At 42.9% G+C, this 19,483-nt stretch overlaps 1 protein-coding gene across 1 annotated transcript in view; it reads right to left on the bottom strand.

Annotated features, from left to right (window-relative positions):
- AQP1 (aquaporin 1 (Colton blood group)) overlaps positions 1 to 18,580 on the bottom strand; it is a 30,260-nt gene extending 11,680 nt beyond the window's left edge. Inside the window, exon 1 of the mRNA XM_086940896.1 lies at positions 18,095 to 18,580. Coding sequence (XP_086797022.1) covers positions 18,095 to 18,484 — 390 coding nt within the window. The 5' untranslated portion in view covers positions 18,485 to 18,580. The remainder of the gene's footprint in view (positions 1 to 18,094) is intronic.
- Between the last annotated feature and the right edge of the window lie 903 nt (positions 18,581 to 19,483).

The following is a 19,483-nucleotide window of genomic DNA, read 5'->3' as shown; positions in this document are numbered from 1 at the left end:
GAAAGCATAATATGTGACTTTAGTTTCAGTGCTTAATTGTTTCTGCTGGATGAAGGTGGCGGGTACCAGCACTCATGTTTGGGAAACCACACATAACATCACACTTTGAACCAGAGAAAATGACAAAAAATATTGGGAAAGGAGAAAGATAACAAAAATGTGAGAAAGAAAGAAGTTAGGGCTGAAATAGAACCTACAAGAGTGAGGTAAAGAAACAGGAAGTGTAGGGTGGTGGAAGAAAGCGGCATGGGGAGGATCGAGATAAGACAGCCTTGCTGTTGGGCAATCCAGGCATTCGGCAGTGTCTAGGGCAAAATCCAAAGAAAACCTTTGGGCCACAGCACTTCATTTTTCTCTTAAAATTAAGCACTGTGCACCTTCTCTTATAATGCATCCAAAACATGGATGCACGTCAGCATTTATAGACCTCTCACAAATAAGGTATTGGAGTACAGCTAAACACTTGCATCCAAAGAAATTACTTTATTAACACCTTGTTTATATTTCGCTGGCAGGCACTCAACATCTTTTGTAATAACAAAGTGCTTAGATTTAAGGAAAGCCTAAATATTCTAGTAAATGTAATTTCCTTCAAGGATTACTTGGTTGGATTTACCTGTACGGATACCTATTTAAAAGCTAATTCATTGTGTCCTGGAATGATAATGATGGTGTGGGCAACTATCCAACTGATCCATGCCACCAAGCCAAGAGGGGGTGAATCATTCCGCTGCCTTGCAATGCCAGGTCCACTGCCAGCAACTAATACATTTGTGAGTTTGTGTGTGTCTCCCTGTGTTTCTATGGAAATCCAGAGATTGACTCAGAGTGTGGTTGAATGTAGGTGATTCAGGTGGTGAATGTGACTGTCTGAATGTGGATTGGTAGAAGAATGTGAGTGTATTGGCGAAGGTAGGAAGGTGAAAGCTGAAAGTGAATGGTGGTTGTCTTCCACTCGCTATCAAATTACATATGTTACCAAATCTTGGAAACATCACCTGACTGGTTCTGTCCCAACACTTTTGTAAGCTTTAAAACAGGATCCCCAAAATTGTGTGGTACTCAACAAATTCACTCACTAAAGGTTTGTTCGTGGGCTGTGTTTCATGAACTATTTTAGCTTACATTAATTAAATAGACCCCTTGCAGTATTCGTGGTGCATTTATTTGACTGAATGCTTGAGCTTTTCTAGTTACATCTGTCTTGCACCCTGCTGTATATTCTCTGTGCTTGTCGTTAGCATTAGCAATAGACATGTTAGGTTAAGACTAAAAATATTTTCAGGGTCGGTAATTTCCTCAGGAAAATAACTAGCAAGAGTTTATTGCAGCACCTCGAGTATTGCAGAAAATACTTTTTGTTTTTTTCAAAGAGACTCTACTTACAACTTGTGCAGGAAGAACATTTTGAGGCAATAGGGCAGTCTCCCTGGCTGAAGTACAGGAGAGCAAGATAAAGGAATACCTAATGCACATGTAGGCTAAAAATCAGATTTATCAAGACTGGCTCAAAGTCAAGCAAAGTGACATGCACAAAGTCTTTTCTTTTGAATGCAAAACATTTTGCAATGAAAAGGAGCCCCAAATGCAAGGAGTTCTCTGGATTATCTTGCATTCCTCTGTGACAGGCATCTTCTTAAGGTTGGTACATGGCTGCTCCATTGTACCAACCATGGTTTTTGATTCAAAACCATTATACTAAAATTGACAAACAATGCTTTTCACCAAATATTAACACCTCTTTGAGGCAGGCGTAACAAGGAGAAATGTTTACATTTATGCTTACGTTTTACAACTTTTTGCGTGCTTTACTGTACAAGACATCCAATGGGTGAATAGTTTTAACGTTAGCCTTAGCATAGTACTGCACCAGAAGGTGGACCTTCCAGACAATACCTATGCTAGACATCCTGCACCCCCATTTGCACTATGTTGCAATTGAGTCTGTGTGGCGCTAGGCAGCCTATTTGTGCACCAGTGCTGGGGAAGAAAGAAATAGTGCTATATGTTAGTGGATGTGGCTTTGCAATGTTCTCACTCCATAGTAAAATGCAGCACAGCAACTTTGCTCAGAAAATGTGGTAGGCAGGAGAAGGGAGAAAGGACAGTGAGAAGGGGCAGAAGAATGAGGGCCAAGGAGGCAGGGAGAAGGGTCACAGAGAAGACACTGAGGGCTCTGGCCATGCAAATATTCTCCATGTGCACCAAGCAGAAAGGGAAGGCCCCAAGAAGACAGAACTGAGCAGCAAGGCAAACAAAGGGTCAGTAGTTCACCCACTCACCAGAACAATACACATATACTGCCATAAGAAAAATAAATTCCCTGCACTCTTGTCCCATTGCCTAATTTCCCAGAGGTCCATGGGCTTCAAGCAGCTGGATGGAAAGAGTTTGTAAGGATTCTGCTTGGAGTACCAGATCATGAGCTGTTGTGTCAGGCATTCCCAGGCAGCGAGTCAGATCCTTCAGCTGCAGCCTAAGTCCTTTGCAAAATAGCCACTTTACAGCCCACAAATGAAAGTATGGAAACTGTACTGCGGCATTGCCAGCAGTCTCATTCCTGCTTTATCATCCACAAGTTCTTCAATGTTCTTTCTTGTCTGCAGTTTTTTTCTACAGTTTTAAATTCTCGGATTGAATGCTCTCGCAAAAGGCTCCGCCCACTACACTCTAAATTCTTCAATGACAGTCCTTTTTCTTTCTTTCTTTGGAATGATCCCTTTCCTACCTCCATCTACAGTTTGCCTCTTGTCTCTGGGAATAGAAATCTCCAAGTCACATGCCTATCTCACTTAATCTCCTTTACCGTATTTCTGCAGAGCTCCCACGCCTCATTTCAAGAGCACAGATGCTGCTTCTTCAGCCCGTATGGCTGCAAACTAACAACACCTACCTTCTTCTAGCCTATCTCTTGATCACCAACCATCTGCATTAACTCACACAGCCTCCACAATTGATCACACATAACTCCAATTAATCTAATCTACCACAAGAAAATGTAGCAGATGCATGGGATGATCTTCTTGGGAGCACAACACTGGCCCTAGCATCATGGTGTGAGCATCAGACACCTCCTCTGTGGAGTACCAATGTTCAAGGGCCATGGAAATGAATTCCAAGATGGATTCAATTGGCTTGAAAGCCCCTGAGTAAAGAGAAACAACTCTATTTATAAGTACTGATAGTTTCCACACCCAGTGTTCGTTCAGTGGGCTGATCCAAAGAGTGAAACATACATTTCCCAGGCATTGGCTAAGGAGGAACGACCTTCTGCTCCACCTCAGATAGATAACATTGTTTCCCATCTTTGCAAGAAACCTCAAAACCTGGCTCTTCGACAGACCCCCTCCTTGATGGACTGGAACCTGCGACCCGCCTCCCTCAGCGCCTTGAGACCCTTACGGGTGAGTAGTCGGCTTAACAAACACCGGATTGAGGCTGACCCATTGCCACTTTAGTGTGGATAGTGTATTGATTGCAAGTGCTTTGGCAGACAGTTAAAGCTGTTTCCACCCATAACCAAAAACTGTAGAGCATGTAAAAGAACATCCCTGCAGTACTATTTCTCCTACCAATAAATGCTGTTAAAGTGAAGCCATCAATCTCATCTATAAACAACATTGCTTGCAAGTGGGTTGCAGCTGATGGGACACCTCCATGTAAATGTAAATAAATGTAAATGTTGTATACTTGTAAAGCGCACAGCTGCCCACACCGCTGGCGCTGTATACCGCTGGGGAACCCGTCCTGGCTTTCCCTGTGAGATGATCCCTTCTGGGCACCCCCAAGGTGAGACCAGGCATCCCCGGCGTTGAAGGGGCCGTTGTGAAGATTAAGCAAGCTATTGCCCAGAGTTGCAGAGTGGAGCCCAAGGTAGAGTAGGCGCCGAGGCGAGAATTATCAAGCCCGCGGACATTTTGACCCAAGACCCTGCCCGTTGGGAACCGAACCCTGGTCCAGGGCCCGGGCCCATCTCAGCTTCCGGGTCTGCCGCCTCTAACCATTGAGCCACACTTCTCCATCAGAGCCTCCTCCTGTTTCTGGACTCATGAGCAAGTTACTTTCCGCACATTGTACAGATGAGATTGATGGCTTCACTTATTGCTAAAGGAAGGCACATACATTAATCTATAGGTTATAGCAGGTGTCCAGCAGCACCACGGGCAGTTCTATTGAGCCTCCCAGCCGGACAGAACATTTTCGTTGATGGGCAACTCATATAACGCGTAAAGCAGTGTGACTTCACTTTTTTTTAGTGTGGGAAAAGTAACTTGCTGCGTACTTTAGGAATTTCCTATGGACGATGCCTTGAGGATTTTACTATGTCCATAGGACCCGACACTAATTAAATTAGTCAATCATCTTCTGTGTGTCAGCTATAAACTTGCCACTTTAATGAGCAAACTTTGGTGTTTGTTTACATGCATAGCAGGTGAGATTTTCCGCCTTTTTAATACACAGAAGTATTCTGGAACATTCGAAAGGGTCCGGTAGCATAAATCGCAGCAGAACTGTCCTCAAACTGCCCCTGTATCGCAGCCAGCTCCACACACCGCTACTTAAAAGCCGTGCGAGCGCTGAATGAAGACAGGCCCCGGGCTATTTTCCCAGAATGGGTGCGTTTCCCCGAGTTCCTGCTGAAATGTCTTGGCACCGCGGGGGAGGATGGAAAGCACAACCGCCAGGCCCTCTATTTATCACAAAAAAGAGCCTAAATCTCACGCTGCATTCCACCAGTAACCTTTCAAAAGTAATTTCGGCCAAAACAAAAAAGAACTCAGTACTGTTTGTAGAGCGTGGTGCCCAGAAGCTGGGCTTCTGGACGTGAGTGACTTAGTAAATAAAACAGCGAAACTGATCTGTGCTCATTTAGGGAAGGTAAGCCCGTCAGCTGACATTCTGAATATGACGGGATTGCCGTTTAGGGAAAAGGCGGTATTTTGCGCAATTACTGCATTCCAGTACATTCGGCTAGGTGAAGATCTGTGCAATACGTTTGTGGAAAAAGGCATATAGTTAAAGAAGAGCGTACGTAAGTTGGTGTCACAGTCACTATCACACTGATGTACTCCTTTGATTCTAAATTCACACTTTTGTAGATCAAGAAAGGCGTTCTTTTCTGGTACTGGCCTTCTGCAGGTTTCATGTGGACCTGAGGACATGACTGCTGTTGATTGGTCCAATTTGTAAGCTGTTGCCTAGGATATCAAGTATGGAGAAGATGGACGACGGTTTTGGACTTTGCATTGGCCTATGTTTTAGAATCCCCAAGCTTCAATGGCTCAGTTTCATTAGGGCTTCAATATTTTCAAAGAGAAATTCCGGTCCTGTCAAACCTCGATTGAAGACTGTTTGTCCATCTACATCCAACATTTTTCAGGGGCTCGAGTAACAAATGTTATGGGGTGCCCCTCTTTGACTTGAGGCTAGCAGGAGAAAGTTGTTTAATTTTTTTTAAAGCGTCAGATGTACTATGATTTCATTCTAAAAAGTGGTCGCTATTTGCACTCCAACTTTTTAGTGATTAGATTAGTATTTTGAGACTGGTCGTATCTACTAATAGGTCATTTCACAAAATATCGAATGACAGGTGGTATCAAAACAACCGAACTAAATAACATTAATTAGGCAGGTTGCAAATTGAATCACTTGGAATCAACTGCCATCACAGGGATGGACACAAAAAGAACAATTGATGGACAGAATGCTGAACAATGTCAAACATTCACCCCAGTACAGAGATCTGGGTCTAAATCTGTTGTTTTATTTGCTCCCCATGCAGTTCCAGTTTAAACCCAGCCTTATGCAAATCAGTCTTGACCCTGTTCCTCATAGAAAAAGTCCAGCTCAAACTGCCATGCCAGGTTCGCCCTGGACCAGAAACTAGCATCCTGGGACCGGTTTAAGGGTATTCACCCCTCATCAGCCAGGCAGGCTTGACTCCAGTGACATGGAGAGCACGGGACCTACGCCTGGGCTTTTTTGATTGATACAACCAATAATGTGTTCACACAGAATGGAAATTTTACTGATTTTCGCTCATTTAACTGCGGAAATAGTGGATAGATCTATCCAAAGATGTAGAATATGGTAAAGAAAACTGCATGGCGATTTTCGTCAGTTGTAGTTTGGCATGTGTCAAGTACACAGTCTGCCATCAGTCAACCAGTGCCTACATCTTAATGTGAGTGTGGTTAGAAAGAATGCATACACAGATCCTATATAATGTGTGGATATTTTTGGGTCACAGTACAGCTACCCAGCAGAGCCAAAGTGTATTTTCATCCTTTTGTGGTGATAAATCTAATGATGAGATGAGTACCACCATCAAGGGCTAGATTGTTTGGATCAAAACTTATAACATAAAACTTTTGGGATAAGCACATTTGGAGGTATTGTGAAATGTTCTTTGCAGGCTGATTTAGAGAAACAATGAGTTGGAAAGCTGTAAACAGGAATTAGACAGAAACTGTTCTGAAGCTCTTTCAAGGCTTCTCGGTCAGCCTAGGAAACAGGGCCACAATGGAGGGAGTAGGGAGCGGAACCTTGGAGCTGGCACGGAGTACATTGTTATGTAAACTAGGAGGAGAGATCCTTGCCTCAAATGTTTTCTCCATGGATGGGCCCTTATTTCCCTGCCAAGTCTGGCAGTCTTGGCTCAACGAGGGGTTTCTATTCCCCTTGCAGTACTGCTTCTGATTAATTACATTGTTTACGATGGAGTTTTGCAAGAAATGCAAAGTGGAATATTTTCTCCGGTAAATACATTTCTAAATTGAAAACAGTGCACTGGATTCACGAGGAACTTACAAACTTGATTGTGGTGTTGGGAAGACTAGCCCGTTGTCTTGTTGATGACCTTGGTACACACTTGGACAATGTTTTGGCTACCAAATCATAGACTCATTTTTTAGATGCATTAATTTACAAATAACTTTACAATATAATAATTTGAAATAAGGCTTGGCATTATATGCAGACAGGCCTGAAGTGCTCCGTAGGTGAAGTTACATTTTTTTTTTGTGAAAAACAAGTTTAATCTCTCAAATATTTAGACGATTCACAAAACTTCATATGTAGGTGAAAACATTTACATACTGTTTTTTGGTTAACTTTTCCCACAAAACAAGAATACCCCCCCCCCCCCCAGAAAAATGTGTTTTTGTTGAGTATTACTTTTTTTTTTTTTTACAAAACCGGCATTTGTGGGCATTTTTATTTTTCTTTAGCTTCGGAAGCTTGTGCGCGGTGTTTGGCAAATTTCGAAATAACTTAGCAAAGTTTGCAGAGGGCTAATTTCAGTGCATGTGCATCACTAGTTCACTACCTGAAAAACAGAATGGCTGCCATTGTTCTCTACATAAATAATTCTTACAGCTTGCAAGCACTTACCTAGCCAGATGCTTAAATAGAAGAGTGTCCAAACAACTTAGTGTAAGTGCTGCCCTTCTGAATGCTTAATATTTTAGCCATTGCCTCCATCCCATGAATGGTTTACAAGCAAATCACTTGAATCATTTCATGTTTGTGGTGGGCAAATGGAACAGAGGAGACTTCAAATATACTGTTCAAAGGGTGAGACGTTGGTTCATTTATAGAAAAACGAGAACACGCAGGGCCTCAATAAGAACTTGGGCGGGTGCCCACTAATTCGCCAGGTCAGCAGAGGGTCTGGTTCCTTCTCACCTGGTGGAAGACTGCCATCCACAATTTGCAAATCCTAGCTACCTGGTGGGGATCTCTGGGACAAAAGCAGCCGCGGTTTGTGCAGGTAACAGCGGTGGAGTGATGGGGCAAGGTATGGGGGAATTTCAAAGGACGATGCAGAAGGTAAATGAAATGAATAGATAATTTTCCCTAGGCATCATCCCTTAAAACCCCCCCTTACGCGGCCTCACCGCCCCACCCCTGTTACCTGCACGGACCACGGCTGGACGAAAGTTTATCCACCAAAAGGGCGGATGCACATTTTTCTCTACTAACGTCTAGACAGCTGCCATGTTTTTTTGACCCACTGAGTATTTGTTTTTCTTTTTTAGAAACAAACCTCAAAATCAGTGGCTCTGGTTCATAGGGAGTTTGCTTCCTGTGTGTCGGGCTTATGTGAGTGTTCTATGCCCAAGTACTAGTGGCTGGGAAAATATGCAAAAGGAGGCCCGTCCTAAATAAGGGGGAGCTTCATGAACGGCAACAGCCTAGTGGGGGAGGGGTCACCACCTATGATTGATCACCAATAAAGCCAGTGGCAACTCCACCAGAGATCAAGCAACAGTACCCTCTTCAATGCAGCCGAGAATTTGTGGATGTGACATTGGTGAATAAACAGCTGATTTATGGTTAAACTGTCCCACCAAGCGTTGAATGACCCCAGCAGTAATTTATAAGTACATTGTCATACAAGCTCAATTATGCACTGGTCAATAGAAACAAGACTATCTCATTGCCCAAATATATTTAGGAATTTGGGCAATGGGAATTAGTGTATGCCTTCCCAGAATACCACAACCCTCAACTGAGTGCGGCAACCGGCGAATGAAATGAAGTTGGGGGGTCTTCACATTAAGTACTGCTGAAATTTACAAGTATATCACTGATTATTAAAGGATAACACCCATTCAAATTGAATTCTTCACATCCACTGACCGTTCAAGATTAGTAGTGCCAAAGCACAAGGTCCACGAGAGGGAAAAAATCAATCAAGAATGTTTTGCTAACATCGTTGGCAAGTGATCTTGCCTACAAGCAGTGTACAGACCCTCCTAAAGTTCTCAATGAAGACTGAGGCATCCCTGATGCCAGGGTGGGCTGGGTTGATGGCCTGTCAGTCCTTGACTTCAATTGGGGATATTTAATATCTGACGGTTCTTGAGCAGAGCAGGAGGAGTGATAGTACCTGTTAGAAAAATACGACGGCAGCAATGTTTGATGGGTTCTTCAAAAGATATTACTTCTCACGGGAATGCTAGACTAGCTGCCATCTGTCCAAACGAGATCTTTTTTCCATGATGAGAATACGTTTGTGTTTGAGTTACTGGCTCTTCTTAAAAGCAATAAGAGGCAATCTAGTAGGTAGCATGAGACACATGACCCTAATTTAGAAGACTTTTATAAAAATAGAAAAACACTCCCAGAACATTGTGATACCTGTTTCCTTCGTGGCAATATGTTGTGCTGTCAATTAACAGTTTCTGAACCGTGCTTGCACATATCCGTTTCCAAATACCTCTTTATAAAGAGGTCAATGCATTGCAGATTTCCCCTCAATCTAATGCCACTGATTCTTCTTAAGGGAACTGAGTCACAAATCGATACAATGTTATCTCACGGTGTGTGCTGTGCATGTATGAGCAAAGCGATACCAAAGGGGATGATGGACGGAGCGCTTGAGCAAATCAAACACTCACCCCCAGTCAACTGATCTGGGTCCAATCCATCACCATTCTTTAGCTCACTCAGCGACCCCAGTTCAGACACGGCCACATGCTAATCAGTCTGACCCTGTGCCTCATGGGAACAGTCCAGGGAAGACATGGCCTGCCAGTTCGGGCTGGACTGTTCCCATGAGGCACAGGGTCAGGACTGATTTGCATATGGCCATGTCTGAACTAGGGTGACTTGGTGAGCAAAATAACAATGGATTAAACCCAGATCTGTGACTGGGGGTGAGTGTTTTGCCATTGTGCAACATTTCGTCCATCATCGTGTGTGTTTTGCTGTGCATGTATGAGCAGCTAAAACCTTTGTGAGTAAACCAACCATTTCAGGTTTAGTGTTAGCTTAGCATAAGCATTTGGGTTGGGTGGGAGGGGTGGAAGCCAAATTCAGGCAACAACCACAATTTTTGTCAAGGTGAGCCAAAAAAGACACTAAATTTACCTATGCCTAAATCTTTGGTAGCTTGGCACAAAGCAGTCAAGCTTAACTTAAAGGCAAAGTGTAAAGTATTTATGCAGCACAGACAGTGATAAAGTGAACACAGAACACAAAGAAAATCCCAACCCAGTTTAGAAAAATAGAGTACATTTTATTAAATGGCATAATACTAGAACAACAAAAATGCAATAAGTAGAACAGGTATTCAGTTTCTAACTTTTAGGTAAGTATAGTGACTTAAAGCCCAATGCACCACTTACAGCCATCTGGTCATTCTGGATGGAGGGGAAGTCACAAGTAGTAACAAAAATCGTCAACACCAGACTAATGCTCAACGTTTGATTGCTTCTAGGTGCTCCCCGCTCACTTCTCTTTGCTCCTGATGAAGACCCCCGGGATAAGGCTGAATTAACCTTTATGTATATAGGGGACAAATCATCAACGGTTTTTGTTACTACTTGTCAAACATAGGTGGCAGAGAGTTGGTATCTGCACTTATATTCTTTTATGTTCTGTCATACACTTATTTGCCATCACTAGGCTGGACAGGTTCAACTATATCGGATTTAGTTATTGCACGTTGCCTTTCCTTCTCTATTACCCTCACTATCACAGATTCTCTCCTGAGCACTCTATCCCCTTTCTGAGCACCATTTGTATGGAAGGTACATACATAAATGTCTTGTTTTTTTATATAATCATGTGATATATAAGATAATCTTGTAATATAAATAAAATCACATTCATTTGAGTTAATCATGGCGATGTTTGAACGATTCAACTTTATTGTGTGTCAAATTCAAATTTCTTGTGTGTAAAATTGATTTCTATTGTGACCACATTATTTTGTACTGTATGTGACCGGTGTCTCATGGATTTTTGGGGTACCCCTTTGACATATAGCTCACTCTAGTAGTGGTAAGCAGGTCTCAGGCAGGTCCAGTTCCAGGGTTCAGTGCAGCAGATCAGACATGCAGTTGCAGGGAGGTCTCTGGAGCTTGTTGTTTCTCTGTATCTCTCAAACAGGAAGTCATCAAGTCTATCCTTAGAGTAACTCATGTACCCTGGGATGAAGGGAGCAGGTCCAGTCTTCCTTCTCAGAGATCTGGGCAGACCTCAAGCATCAGGTGTTTGGGGAACAGGGCAGGCCTTAAGCAGCAGGGCAGTCTTCTGTGGAACAAGGCTGTCCTTCCTCTTGTAATGTCTCCAGGACTAGGGCTGTACTGAAGAGTGGCTTTGGGGTCCAATATTTATACCTGGTGCCAGTTTTTAACATGTGGGTATTCCCTAAATGACCCCAGCATCTGGTTCTGGAAAGTTTTTCCCTTCCCCTGTCAAGGCTGCAAGATGCCTGAGATGATAAAAGATTAGTGCCAGGTTTCTTTGTCTGTGGGGGAGGCAAAGTCTTTTGAAATATACATGGGGCTAGGTAGAAAATCCGGCCAGGATGGCCCAACCTGTCACCACCTAAGCTGCTTTTGTATCACTGTCAGGAAGAATGCACAAACCCCAACAGCAGAGCCATTCACAGTTAGGTGACCAAGGACACTGGTTGTAAGCACAACTGGTTAGGACAAGAAAATGCCAACTTTCTAAAAACTGCATTTTCAGTATTGTGATTTAAAATATGACGTTGCAGTTAAGAGGATTTCAACTTATAATTAATTTAAGTGTAAATACCATGTTTCTAACTCTCCCAATCCAAAGTTATCACTTATTTTATGTAATAAGGTAACCCTATATTAGTCAATGGGAGAGATAGGCCTCACAGTAGTGAAACACAGCTATAGGAGCGTTTCACTAGCAGTACATGTAAAAATTAAATTCACATGTCCTACTTTTTAAGTACAAGGCTCCATGCCCTATGCGCCTTAGGCCTACCTTAGGGCTGACTCATATGTAATAAAAAAGGAAGGTTTGGGCCATAAAAAGGGTTTATTTTACCAGATCGATATGGGAGATTATAACTGCACTATAGGCTGCAGCGGCAGTCCTGAGATATGTTTTAAAAGTCTACTTTAGTGGGTGTCAAAGTCCCAATAGGGGAATTAAATATACAGGCTCTGGGTACATGTATGAACCATTTACTGGGGACGTATCAGTAAATTAAATGTGCCACTTAAGTGTGAGCCAATTGTACCATGTTTTAGGGAGCGAACACAAGCACTTTAGCACTAGTTAGCAGTAGTAATGTTTGCAGAGTCCTAATACCATCATAAACGGGTTGAGTACGAGAAGGCAAAAATCAGGGGAATACCCTGCAAAAAGGGCCCTGTCCAAAACCTAAACTTTTTCATTTTGTTAAATTATGTGTATAATATACTTCTAGAGGCTGTGAGCCAGCCCTATTTAACTACTAGTCTACTGTTGTGTCTTTCACATTTGTCTTCCATCCACCACACCAAACTGCATGAGACTTTGGGTGGGCTCATCTGAGTTATTGGCTAATCTACGGTGAGTGACAGTATTTTGGTCTTTGATAAGGAGTACATTCACACACAAAGTTGTTTCCTTCTGCAGGGACTACTATGGAAGTGTAGGCTTTTGAGACCAAAAAATGTTTTTGCTTTTTACAAATTGATTTTAAATATTTGTGACGGCTTGGCAGTTTCTCCGGCAAAAGTTTTACCAGAACCTTGAAAAAACAATTGCAATGCCAAAAGGCTGGTAGTCAGCAACAGACTTACTGTCTTTGCCAATGCTTGTTTTCATTGAGGGTGCTGTGCCTTTGTTTAAATGTTGGAGAACAGCTAAGCTCTGAGTCCCATATTTACTAAGGGCTTGCGTTGCATTGCATAAGGAAAGTTGTTGCAAGGTAACACACGCCCTTACATGAGATTCGCAAAGCTGGGCAAGGTGTGATTTGTGCCACCTTGCACGACTATGTAATGAAATGTAACGCAAAGCAGCAGCTTGCATTGCATTTCGTTGTGGTAGGCATTTCATGGGTGTGTCATAGGTGTTCCATGCATCCACTCCTTCAATCCGATACAATCCCAGATTTACTAAAGGCAGTAAAACTGGGTTTGTGCCAAAATAGCACACCTCAAACAGGGAGGCGTAACTAGGAGAAGTATGCATATTCCTCCTTATTATTTCCTTTTCCCATGTGTGCTGCATTCTTTACCACTCATAGAAAGATGAGCAAACCTCTAAGGTTTGCTTTTTGTGTAGGTAGGCATTCATTTCTGCACAAAAACAATCCTGCCCTTAATGCAAGCATCCATGTACCACAGCGCAAGGGCACCTGCAATTGCACTAGGCAGCCACAACTGTGCCATCGCTAGGGGGGAGTGCTGGACTGTACCATATTTTTGTAAACATGGTGCATTTCAGCTGTTTCCCTTTCCCTTGCTGCACTGCGTTGCGTGAAACAATACTAAATGTGCCCCTGAGTCTTTTTCTGAAAGCTATTATGTTGGTTTGTTTGGTGAGGTCTTTTTGACATTTTCCCAAAGCTTTTGTGTAAATCATGGCTATATCCTGGTTCTCTTTGTCTGTGCTGAAGCTAAGGCACTGGAGTGCACACCTCCCTGCAAACACTTTCTTCTTTGTTCGTGCCTAGTGACTGTAGAAAAAAAAGCAAGGCGTTATACTCTCTGCTTCCAGTGAAGGGCTCTTCTGGTGTGCACTTGACAGATGGGAATGAGCTGTGAAGTTCAATGTGAAATACCAATGGCTCTGGAGTGGGCTTTAGCTGCTGCTGCGCCAGGCACTTGCTGATAAGGGATATTTGTTCAATGACTGCTGCTTGCTGTGCATTGCTGCTCTCTCGTCAGTTCTCTTGGTTTGTGGTGTTCAGGGGCATAACAACCAGCACCACTGGCGAGGCAGTGGGACACATCGTTCCATGGGGCCCAAGTGCGAAATGTGATGTTAGTCCGCATGTATTTATAACGCATTCCATTACAACGCGGTCGTTACAACGACTGCATTGTTACATTGCGCACATTTATGACGCAATTCGGAACAACGACTTGCTGTAGGGGGCGCTGGATGTTGGAATACTATAATTTTCTACTCCAACTCCCTCTGTGCGACAGTAGGAAAGGTGTTGGATTTTAAATCCAACACCTTCTGCTGCCTAACGCAAGTCGTTGTTCTGACTTGCGTTGTAAAGGTATGCGATGTAACAACGCAGTCGTTGTAACAACTGCGTTGTAATGGCATGCGGTGTCTCGCATGCGTGGTAAACACTGTCTATCCCCGAGTACAGATGGCAAGCCTGACACCTCTGTCATTGAAACTGAGAGGGGCTTTACTTGGGCACAAGGAGACACACAGATAAGGAGTTTCAAGATGGAAGGCGAACAGTGTCTCTATATCTGTCTATTATGTTGGATTCAGTTTGTGAATATATTCACTCTCCTGGGATGTCTTCTGGGCATCTCAACCTTCTCAAGTGTCAAGGCAACTGCACAGAAAACAAGGAGTGAAGTGTGTTGTGTGGTTTCTCCAGTAAGTAAATGATCTAGTCATTTTGGTACAATGCCCGCTCAGTGTGGGTACTCTCAGGCACAAACCAGGGAAACTCATCCCAGAGTAATCTGTCTCCTGATTGTTTAAACTAGTTTTAAAAAGTATGGTTCATGTGTCCCTGTTGCTGCACAACTATCCGGTGAGTACTCAACTGTCATAAGACAAAGATGTTGGATCTCTTGTCAACACCACTTTTCAGATACACTCTGATATACACTGGCTGTTGGGATAGCAGACCTGGAGAGCTCACACACCACCTGAGCTATTATTCACTTCTGTGGGGATACCAGACCATCACCTACCTTGGGGGAGAATCATAGACTGAGTCAAACATGTTATACTATAGGTAAATGGCTAAATATCATGTGTAACTCTGATAGGTAAAGGATTATAAACCTCTTTTATATCAGGGAAACGCATGTACAGAACCATCTAAGACTAATCAGATGGATACATTTTATCAAAATAGCGCATTAGCACTTTAACTTGGTAAATGAAATTACTTGCAGTAAAGAATACAGTGTTACAGTGGTAGACAGATATACAATGAATGGAAACTATGGTGTGATCTTATGTAAACTTGCTTGCATTTTTATTGTAATCATATGATTAATGCAATAAAGTATTTTACTACTACTATTACTACCTTGGGGGAGATATCCATAGCCCCTGCAGGATGTGGATGCTGATGCTTTGTTCTACAATAGTATTGTATTCACACATCACTGGTCTGCAGCTTCTTTAACTTGTATGAGGACTTCATGGCGCAAGGCTAATACTGTTTCCTCAATTCCCAACCTATTGATGTACTACTTGTCTGAAATGTACGGTGTACATTTTTGTTATGCCCAAAGTCTCAATAAAGTTGTTTGAAATAAAAAAAGGGAGAAACTAGTTGCTTATTCTGGCTGTGTTGCAGTAACTAGAGCACACTGGGCAAGTTATATTACGTTTCCAGCATGTTAGCCCAGAGGCCATACAGATCACTGCATTGTGATATCACATTTAGCAGCAAAATCGCTTTCTGGTTCAAATTCATCCCTGATACCACTGGCAAAGTGCTCTGACACGCATTGGGTCTTGTTTGCACTACATACACCTGCTAAATTATTAAACACATCCACTTGGCACAGAATGACATCTGCTTCTTACAAAAATGCTGAACTTGTGTAGCTGAAAGCAGTGCACCAACTAAGATACTGCATCTAGCAGTGAACAGGATGCCCAGTGTTGTGTTTGCACTTTGATTGCGTGAAAAGTGTCACCTTACGAGGCAGAAAGCACTAAAGTAGTATCATATAATATAAACTTACAAGTTCTACTGCGGGGTCACTGCCTGGATAGAATGATCATTGTATCAATGCAGTCACTGCAGGGAGTGGTTGTTGCTTATTGAAGCTATACATTGGAACACCTGCCTCTGTAAGGGCACTACAAATTCTTACAAACAAGACTGTCTTACAAGTCACCTTTTATTTCAGTGACCAACTTACCTCACAATCTTGCTCCAACATGTGTCTGTTTGTGCCTCTATTACATGAATGCTCATCATAGGTCAGAATCCATGCCAGATTTTCAGGATAACCAGGGATAATAACACAACAGGTGTATCTGTAGAGTGCACTTTCATCTCAGCGAAAGTCTTTTTTGGGCTGTTAACACATGAGTGATGATTATGTTTAATGGGTACTCATTTTATCAACCTCAGAAAGATGAAAGGCTGAGTGGACCCACAGGGGTTTGAACCTGTGGCCATGAGATATAATGCAATCCCTGGAGGGGGTGCATTAGTCCACTGAGCCAAAAGTGGCTTGGGTAGCGTAGCCCCTCTGTCGTGGCTTCTAGTGCAAGGAAGGAAACAGCTCCACTGGCTGCTTTAAATGATAAAACGCACCAATAATCAGGTTCAGTGGGTCTTTCCTCAGGCGTCCAGTGACACTGCACCTGCTGCACCAGTGGAAGCTACGCCCCTGCTTGGCTCAGTCAAGTGAGTCACCACACCTGGGTCACCTCCACAGTGAATCGCAGTGGAACTAACCTAGTAGATAAGGCATGTTTATCCTGAAAAAGTGCCATGCATCAAGCCTCCTGGACCTGCTGTGGACACCCCTGTTGAACATCGTTGGTCCTTTCAGTCACCTGCTTGTCTACACAGGGTTCCTTCTGGTGGAGCAGAGGACACGGGATGGAGAATCTAGAAGGGGTACCTAAATGTCAGCATCACGGAACAAGACCGTTTTCATGCATGTACGAACAAGTGGCAGAAATGAGATTTCGGTGGCAGAACAACCCTGTCGGGGCAACGGCGGAGAGGGAAGGCTGTGAAAGGTCAGTCGTACCCCTAAGCGCCCAGCACTGTGAAGCGCTCAGAGAGAAAACATTGGGAGAAGGAACTGCGTTCTGATTGCCTGCTGTGGCATCCAATCAGGAAGCAGGCTTCCGCCCTTTAAACTCAGGATAGGAGAAGACACACTATTTTGATGCTTCATAGACAAGTGTTTGGTAGTACAGAACCGAATCTGAGAGGGTGTGTGTGTGTGTGTATGTGCGTGTATGTACGTATATACAGTAGGTCGCTTTCTGCCTTCGAGTGCATTGCTATATAGCTGCTAGTTTATGCAAACAGTGAAAACATATTTGTACTGTGTGGGGGAAGGTGTCCTTGACAGGTTTTTAGTGACAAGTCATTAATAATGCAATACAGTGACAAAAATGGAAACAGCACTATGAAAATAACATATTTCCCTCCAACAGCGACTAATATTGACGAAAAAAAGAGAGGCAGAGATGTCAATCGTGATGCCCCTTTTCGTGTGCCAAGCGCACCTGTGCACAGGACTTGACAGCCAAGTATGCATTCGAGTGTCCTTTGGAATTTTTTATATCAAAAATAGTGTTCTTTTTTGTAGACAACCAAGAAGTTGCTTTTCATGATAATGTTTATTCACATTTCCTCAAATAACGTTCTGTAGTGTTATACGCTACAAATTTGTTGTTAGTACTGCCTACCCCTGCTGTGCTCATATTATTACCACACACAATGGCATCAGATGTTGAAATGAATCACTGGAGTATAATATGCTGTCCTGCACGACTCTTGATTCTATGCAGCAAGTGTATGAACCCACTGAGCTATTTCACCTGTTTTAACAGATGCAGCCCACAGACGTGTTTTTTTCAAGCAGTGTTCAGATTTTTAACATTAAAGGTTATATTTGGAGCATCTGCATTCATTATAACAGTAAATAAATATTGGAAATCAATATGTATGTTTTTAGTGCAGTTAGTAGGCAGTTTCCAACTCTGTTGCATGTTCTGTTACATTGTATTCATTTATATTTCCTTACCTTACCTTGCGTTATGTTGTGATATGGTGTGGCTTGGTAAGGTGTGTTATGGTAGGATAGGGTAAGTTATAGTAACTTGGGTTAGGTTAAATATGATTAAGATCGGTTGAGTAAAGTTAGGTTAGTATAGCTTAGGATACGTTATCATATCATGTTTGAATGTAGTGTGTCTAAGTTTTGTAATGCATTTATTAAAGCGCAATTTTTACTTTGGCATGTTGTTTGCAAAAGTGACATAATACTGTTAGTTTTGTAGTCAATGTCAAGACAATAAACTCTGAAGAAAGAGATTGTTAATTTTTTTGTTGTTGTTTTGGGTGCTTTGATCTCTAAGAAAATACATTTCATTGGAGAGATTTATTGCGTGGAGAATAAAGCATGTGGGTCGCTCTTACCTGGTTGAGCCCTATGGAGTTGTTTTCGAGCGCGACGGTGACGCCAGAAAGGATGGCTGCGGCGACCACTGCCCCCAGGCACTGGGCGATGATGTAGAAGACCGCCTTGAGGATGCTGATCTGACAGCTCAGCAGGCAGCCCACGGTCACCGCTGGGTTGAGGTGGGCGCCACTCACGTGGCCCACGCTCTGCGCCATGGTGGCAATGGCCAGCCCGAAGGCCAGCGAGACCTTGACATTGTCTTGAGAGGCGGTCGACGTCTTGTTGTGCACGACAGGGAACTGGAAGCCCAGGGCAGCGCCGATGCTGATGAAAACGAACACGCTCATGGCTAGGAACTCTGCCACCACCGCCCTCCAAAAGGCTTTCTTCTTCAACTCGCTGGCCATCTTTCCCCTCTCTCTCTCTCACTTTCCCTGCCGAGTGTGAGGAAAAGTCTGTGGAGAACCGGAGAATGGTGGCATTATTTATAGGGCATTGGGTGGTCTGTGGGAGGAAGGGGGTGTGTTGTACAAAAGGAGGAAAGAACATTTCCATAGATGCTGACTGCTGGATTGATGGGAGGCACCGCAAGCTGCCAATTTTTTTTCTCTCTTGCACTTACTTAACAGCTTCAGTCCTAGCTCCCGTGTTATCCAGTCTTTTTCACTCTTGTGGAAAAGAAGGAGATTGCCTGGGAGTGGTTTTGAAATGCTTCAAGTGCAACGCGTGCCATTGTTGGAGCTGTTCGATAAGGCAAGTGCCTGCTGAGTGCCTTGGCTGTTTCTTGTGCACCGAGCAGAGTTTGCGGCGAACGAATTAGCAGACCCTTTTCAAGACAATTATTTCACTGAAAAATGTAAATGTTCTTTTCCCTTTAAGACCTGAAGGGACAGAAAGGAATTCACACCACTGCCAGTGGATGACACATAAGGATGAACACCGGGGTTGCATTTGGCTTCAAACACATAAAAAGAAATTTACAAATAACAGACTTGAAAGTGATTGTATATGTTGCTTCGTTTGCAAGTAATACAGACAACCATACATTTCTTATATCAGTAAACAGCATTATCAATACATTCGCTTCTCCATAAAGAGAAGAAGTAAAATATTGACTTAAATGTTATCTTTCTGGAATTCAAATGCATTCCTCTTGTGAAATGTGTGGTTTAAGAAGCTAAAAGGTCTTTGAACTGAGAAGCCCACGAAATGAAAACGATTGGGATACTTTGCAGCAGAAAAGAAAAACTTGCATGGCCATGACATAAAAATAGTGAAAGCAACAGAAAGGAAGTAAAAAAAAATCCCAATTTTTGTATTAGTCCAACGTTTTCGACAGGGTCGGGAAGAATCAAGCACAGCAGCTTATCACATTCAAAGATTTTGGCTGTAAGGAGTGAAATGAA

The sequence above is a fragment of the Lissotriton vulgaris genome, chromosome 10, assembly GCF_964263255.1.
Source record: "Lissotriton vulgaris chromosome 10, aLisVul1.2, whole genome shotgun sequence".
In the NCBI taxonomy this organism is placed as follows: Eukaryota; Metazoa; Chordata; class Amphibia; order Caudata; family Salamandridae; genus Lissotriton; species Lissotriton vulgaris.
The sequence above is the reverse complement of the archived record's forward strand: the minus strand, read 5'-3'. Positions and strand labels throughout refer to the sequence as shown.